This window comes from Myotis davidii, unplaced genomic scaffold, assembly GCF_000327345.1.
Source record: "Myotis davidii unplaced genomic scaffold, ASM32734v1 scaffold452, whole genome shotgun sequence".
Taxonomy (NCBI): domain Eukaryota; kingdom Metazoa; phylum Chordata; class Mammalia; order Chiroptera; family Vespertilionidae; genus Myotis; species Myotis davidii.
In genome coordinates, this window is record NW_006284245.1 from 1,036,695 (window position 1) to 1,043,357 (window position 6,663).

The following is a 6,663-nucleotide window of genomic DNA, read 5'->3' on the forward strand; positions in this document are numbered from 1 at the left end:
TATAGTCATTCATAATATTTTTTCTTTTATAATCCTTTGCATTTCTGTGAGGTCAGTTGTTACTTCACCTGTGTTATTTCTGATTTTGTTTATTTGGGCCCTCTGTCTTTGGTTGTTGATGAGTCTGCCTAGAGGTTCATCAATCTTGTTTGATGAACCAACTCTGGGTTTTGTTCTTTTTGTAGTTCATAAAGTTGTAGGGTTAGGTAGCTTATTAAAAGTTTTTCTTGTTTTTTGGAGGTAGGCCTGTGATGCTATGAACTTCCCTCTCAGAACTGCTTTCACTGTATCCAGTAGATTTTGGGTTGTTGTGTGTTAATTTTTATTTGTTTCCAGGATGTTTTTTATTTCTTTCTTGATCTCTGTGGTAATCCATTCATTGTCTAATAACATGCTTTAGCCTCCATGTGTGAATGTTCCTGAGTGTTTTTAACTTCATGCCATTATGATCAGAGAGGATGCTTGATATGATTTCAATCTTCTTGAACTTGTAGAAACTTGTTTTATGTCCTAACATGTAGAATATCTTTCAAAATATCCCATGTACACTTGAGAAGAATGTATATTCTGTAGCTTTAGGGTAAAATGTTCTGAAAATGTTGATTAATTCCACCTGATCTAGTGTTTCATTTAGGATCACTGGTTCCTTGTTTATTTTTTGTCTAGATGTATCCAGTGATTTCAGTGGAGTATTAAAGTCCCCTACTATTATTGTATTGCTGTCAATCTCTCCCTTCAAATCCTCCAGAAATTTTTGAATATATTTGGATACTCCTGTATTGGGTGCATATAGTTTACCAGGGTTATATTATCTTGTTGTGTCGATCCTTTTACTATTGTGAAGTATCCTTCATGATCTCTTACTATGGCTTTCACTTTGAAGTCTATTTGTCAGATATGAGTATTGCCTTTCCAACTTTTTATTTCCTCCTCTGTAAAGCTGAAATTTTATTTCAAAGATTCACAGTCAAGGAATTGTTATTCCTCTCAAGCAATGGCTTCCCAAGGGGCCACATGGGAACTGTCTTCCCTCACTGGGGGCAGTATTTGATTCCTGACATTGTTTAGAATTGCTGGTTCATGCTGATGATAAAAGAAAACTGAATTTTGCTCAGTTTTATTATTGTTCTTAGACTTTCTGCAGACGAGGCACTAGCTTACTTACTACCTCTAGGATGGAACACTTCCATCTCTCCCCAGCCCCCTCGCCTTGGTATACAACTGACCTCAAGTTCTCTACTCTGGAGTTGAAGGCTGACTAAAATGGCATTAGAGAAGAATTTTATGATCTAAACCAAGTGGCCACTGTCTATGGCTTGCAAACCAATTCTGGCCCTATGCTTATTTTTGTAAATACAGTTTGTTTATTATATTTGTTTGACATTTTATCTTCGACTGCTTTTGCACAACCACAGAGTTGAGTAGCTGGGACAGAGACCATTTGTCCCTGAAAGCCTAAAGTATTTACTACCAGGCCCTTTGCAAAAACATTCCCTGACCCTTGATCCAGAAGCAAAGCATTGTTTGCTTTGTGGCCATGTAAGCAAAAACAGTTATTTCACATTCATATTATAGGGCCATAATTTACCAAGTGTCTTGCAACATTATATTACCTGCTAATTTATGTGTGTGTGATTTTGTTTTTGTTTTTTAGTTCCTGCTATGTGGATATTTGTTAGCAATGACTGATGTGGAAACTACATATGCAGATTTTATTGCTTCGGGAAGAACAGGTAGAAGAAATGCAATACATGATATCCTGGTTTCCTCTGCAAGTGGTAACAGCAATGAATTAGCCTTGAAATTAGCAGGACTTGATATTAACAAGGCAGGTGAGTTGATACGCATCTCTCTATGAACATAGAATGTCAGCATTTCACCAAGTCAGATTAAGGCATGACAATCCATCTTCAAAAGTAATCTATAGAGTTATAAACAGTCTAACGCAGGATAAAAGTCAGGGACTGATCTCTTATTCCCACTCCATTTTCAATGACTTCTCACTCAAATGCTCTACAATAATAACAACTATATACTGGCAAACAAAATATCACTAGCTAAGAATTGTAATTCTTGAGTATTTCAGCTTCTTTTAGTTTATACTCAACAAGAGTGTTATCCCATGTTTACCTTAACTTGTTAACAATCACCTATTTAGCCATTGATAGCATTGTGCTAAACCCAGAGAATTGTCCCCAGAAACTCTAGAAAAGCCAACTAGGAAGTCCCAAACACCATGGGGGTCAAATTCTTCATCTTGTATTTATGCAGCAAGTTTCATCTTTAAATATTTTACTCCCTTGCACCTGCCCCAATCCGACTTAATTCCTTTGGTTACCAAGAACTTCTCCTTTTTATCAAGGTCCTGTTGCACGCTCATCTACACATCTTAGTTCCAGGACATCTGCACATCTTGGGCGTTTAGTCATTGCTTCATGATGAAAGTAGTGTATGAGAATGCTGTATAATGTTCTTGGGACCCCTTTAGAACGGAATTACTTTTTAACATAAAAGAACTACTTTTAATTTCCCTGAAGTGTGGTATATGGTGAGATGTTTTGTGTGCACTTATTAAGACTCCAGGATAATTCACTTTTCAACATTTCCACCTAAAGAATGGACCAGCCCGCTTACCTCTAACCTGAATTATGATAGCAAACTCTTAGCAAACAGTGTTATAATTTACATGATTGCAACATCCCCAAATATTTTCTCCACGAAGTCCTATTGGTTGCTTAGTAATGAACTACCACAAGCAAATATACGTATCTTTGAAGATTGCCTACAGCTTGCCCTCAGGTGAAGTGACCTATATGGAGAGAAAGCATAGTTTAATTTCAGAGTTTGCAGCATCTCTAGCTGGACTTGCTGCAGAGGGTACAATGAGGAGGGTGGTTTTATTGGAGTTCTGTGCGTGTTCTCCAAGGTCAGGTCGAGCCATAGAAACTGGCCAGCCGGCATAATGTCCTCCCATCTGCCCCAGTTGCTTTTAATGTAAAGTAATGAAACCTCTGAGAAATCAGCTGGGGTTATCATCAAGTGCTACAAATGATGTAAAATGCATAAAAAAGTCTTAAATTAAGAAAGTCAGGAATAAAAAGGGAAGCTTGCTCCCCACTTCTGATTTGGGCCTAAAGAACTTGTGATTTCTGGCCCCCATAAGCCTTCTAAAAATGAGCGCCAGGACCTGGGTGTGAGATTTCCTAGTTACTTACCAAAGGCGCACGAGATCACTAACCACTGTGAAAATGCAGTTATTGTTTTATTTCTGAGCCAGGCTGTACCAAGGTCACAGATCCAGAATTAGCCAGCCCACTTAAGCTATTTTCTTGATGGATAATTAATTACCAAGAAAACACACTTTTCCTATGTTTAGTTCAGACTTCAGGAATATTTCTGAAATTCCCTGTGTGATATGCCTAGGCCGAGAGCGGGTAAATACCAACGGTGGCTTTTATTTTGCCTTCATCCTGTGTTCCGTTGTCTCTTACAGAAGGTGAAAAGGATGCGCAGCGGAGTTCGACAGAACAGAGTGGGGAAGCTGAGGGGGAAGCAGCCAAACCCCAAAGCTAACAACACCCCACGTTGATCTTCCGTGGCCTGAGGATGTCTCACGTCTCCGGGCCTGGCTGGAATGCATTTGTGTCCACGGGGGACAAGGGGAGAAATGAAATGGCTGTGCCGCCCAGCAGGAACGTTAGACATGGGGGCAGAGGCTCTGGCCGCAGGCAGATCTTTCTCCACCTCTGTCCTTAGCAATGGCTGAAGTCACGTGGCTTGTGTCTGGATGTCACCTTGTACGGGTCCGTGCACTTGACCACATGACGAAATGCTTGTAGACGGTAGCAGCAACCTACATGATGATTCTCCCCGTAGCATCTGGCCCCTCACAGTGTCAGAGGATTTAATTGTGTCTAATTGCAAAGGGTTGGTTGATCCCAGAGTTTAAGTGTCTCTGGCCCAAATATTCACCCAGTAAGAGAACTACCCAGAAAGCACTGTTTTTAGCATCTTGTGTCCGTGTGTTCCTGCTGTGTGACTTACACTGTTTTGTATTGTATAATATAGATGCTCGGCACTGCCCCCTTCTTTGATTGCTCATGAAAAACAAAAACAATGTATGTTACTGTGAATTTTTATACCACTCATTTTTATAAGGGCTGCCTTCTTTTCTTCTCCATAGTGTGGTGGTGTATACAGGATAGAGCACACTTCCTTTTTAAAATTAGTCTTTCCCCTTGATTCATGGCTGAGGAATCGACAAAGACTAACAGATTTATCAGGACGCCTTTGCTTTTATGAGGCCAGAATTTGGAAATATCCATTAATGTGAATATTACCTGAATTCAATTTGTTTGGTGTCTGCACAGACCAGAATTCAATCTGCAAATTTTGTTTTATTCCCAAGTGCAGAACTTTCCCCAACTAATACTTTTATTTATAATTATGAGGATTTTGGAGAATGAGGAAGGTGGGAAAGAGAAGCCAGGATAATACTAACAACTGGAAATGTTTTATTCTTATGGAATCAAATTTCTCACAATGCTGTATGCTACTGTTCAAATATTGAAGACAGCTTATCTCCAGGGAGATGAGAAAGATGGAGAAAATGATCTTGCAATTACGCGGACACCAATCACAAAAGTAAAGCCCCCGTGTTGTGTTTTTCTTGTCTTCTCTCAGCCCTATCAGATCCAGATGTTATTATGCACTTTTTAATGTTTCTAAACTTTTACTAATAACTAGTGTGAATTGCATTCTGACATAATCGTCATTATCACCATTAGAAGCTAACAAAATCCTCATTAATACTGTTGATGGCCTCAGCTATGTTTTGACATCATGGTTCTTATTTAGAAAGTTTCTGTGAGCAGTGTAATCCCTCGGGTCAGTATTAGGAAGTCATTTGTCAGTAGTAATAAATAAGGACCCAGTAATATGCCATTGGCTCATGAGTTACTGGACAACAGGGAGGCCTTTTATGATAAAGAGCCCACTTAACTGTCCTCGAGGTCTCAGTACAGTCCCCTATGAAGAGGGCTAAACAGCATTTCAACAGGTAACTCTATGGATATACCAGGAACTCAGCCTTCCTTTGTGTTTGCAAGCAGGATGAAAGGTTAAGCCTGTCCTTACCAAACCCCCCACCCCCACCCCCCAACAGTACTTTTCAAAGGAGAGGGATAAAGGCATGGGTATTGTTTGGTCCTCAATCATAGATTCCTAGAAAAGATGTTAATAGTGTGAATCACTCAGAAAATAGAAGAACAATGAGCTTCCAGAGGACTTTCTTCTATCTAAACCATTAGGGTCCAAAATGTCCTCTTAAAATTCAAACAGATCTACCTGTGAATGGACCTAAGTGGGAAAGAGGCTATTTTAGACAGTCATTGGTAGTCCATTTAAAACACCCAACCCATAAACCCCCTTTTCAATATCCTCATTTACTATCCTCCTAGTTTTCTTGTGACTCTAGGTTAGGTTCTCTTCACCCCTCAAGTTGTGGGATTCCACACTGATTTTGTGTGATTTTGTAAAGTGTAGGACTAGTGCTGAGTATTTATGGAGGGTTGATATCCCTATGTGATAAACTATGATTAATGCATGTGGTGTCCTGCCTGTCTTTGAATATATAATAGTGCTAAACCGTGAAGTCATATGGAGCTTTTGAATTATTTTGACCTCTTACTGCCACTTTGTCTGCTGTATTCAAACCCAGAGGCATTCCCAAGATGAAAGATAAAAATCCACTTTCCAATACATCTCCTTTACTGATGTTACTCAGCAAAAGTTCACAGTATCTTCCAGATTTTATTATAATATCTTTGATGTGCAAGTCAATAATATACAAGGAACTGCATTTTTAAGGAGAGAAGGAAAGGGTAGAAAACAAAGGCACTGGTTGATAATACACAGTGAATGCCCATTAACTAACCAACATGCTTCCCAGCACATATTCTCCCATTTAATCCTCAAACAATTCAATTTAAGAGGTAGTATTATCCCATTTCACAGATTAGCAAAATAAGGGGGAATGAGATATAACTTTTCAAAGCTTAAGAGGCTATAAATGATGAGATTAAGATCTGCACCTATCTTTGTCTGTCTAGAAGGAGCTTTCTCCTGCACAGTCATAAAACAAAGCCAGGCAGGAACGTTTAGAGATGGGCGAGTTGACCTCCACATGTTAGAAAAAGAAACCGAGTTCCAGGAAGGGGAATTGTTTTCCTCAAGGTGACCTATGTAATGACAGAGATGTGTCTAAATCATGGAAAGTGTACTTTTTAAAGAAAGAAATTCAATTAGCATTTATTTTTGTGTGTGTTATACTTCCCACAAGTTATTTTTCTGGCATTTGGTCTATAAATTTAGCACGGGTCACATATTTTTTTATGTCCCATGCTACCCATTTGGTTTACCTAGAAATATGACAATTTCAGTTTTTCGATTCATTTGCAACAAGTGTGAACTTACTAAATTCAACTTTTATCGATTGTGAGCCTCCTATGCCAACATGTAGTTATCATAATTCATTGACATATTTTACCAATAGATAACAGGTACCCTTCGATTTGGGGACAATACCCCAAGAGCTGCACATGGCAGTGCCCTACCCTCGAGTCTTCCTCAGACCCAGTGGAAATGCATCGTTTTAGAGCAGGA

The 6,663-nt window shown here is 39.1% G+C and overlaps 1 protein-coding gene across 3 annotated transcripts in view; it reads left to right on the top strand.

Moving 5' to 3' along the window:
- The window catches only part of PKIA (protein kinase (cAMP-dependent, catalytic) inhibitor alpha), a 32,817-nt gene that overhangs the window by 20,696 nt on the left and 5,458 nt on the right, over positions 1 to 6,663 (top strand). For 2 of the 3 annotated variants that reach the window (XM_006754292.2, XM_015568711.1), the window contains exons 2-3: positions 1,655 to 1,832; positions 3,494 to 6,663. The exon at positions 3,494 to 6,663 is cut by the window's right edge and continues 3,541 nt beyond it. In XM_006754292.2, the coding sequence (XP_006754355.1) occupies positions 1,682 to 1,832; positions 3,494 to 3,573 (231 nt within the window). In that variant the 5' untranslated portion in view covers positions 1,655 to 1,681 and the 3' untranslated portion in view covers positions 3,574 to 6,663. The remainder of the gene's footprint in view (positions 1 to 1,654; positions 1,833 to 3,493) is intronic. The other variant, XR_001515112.1, reaches the window with a different exon arrangement.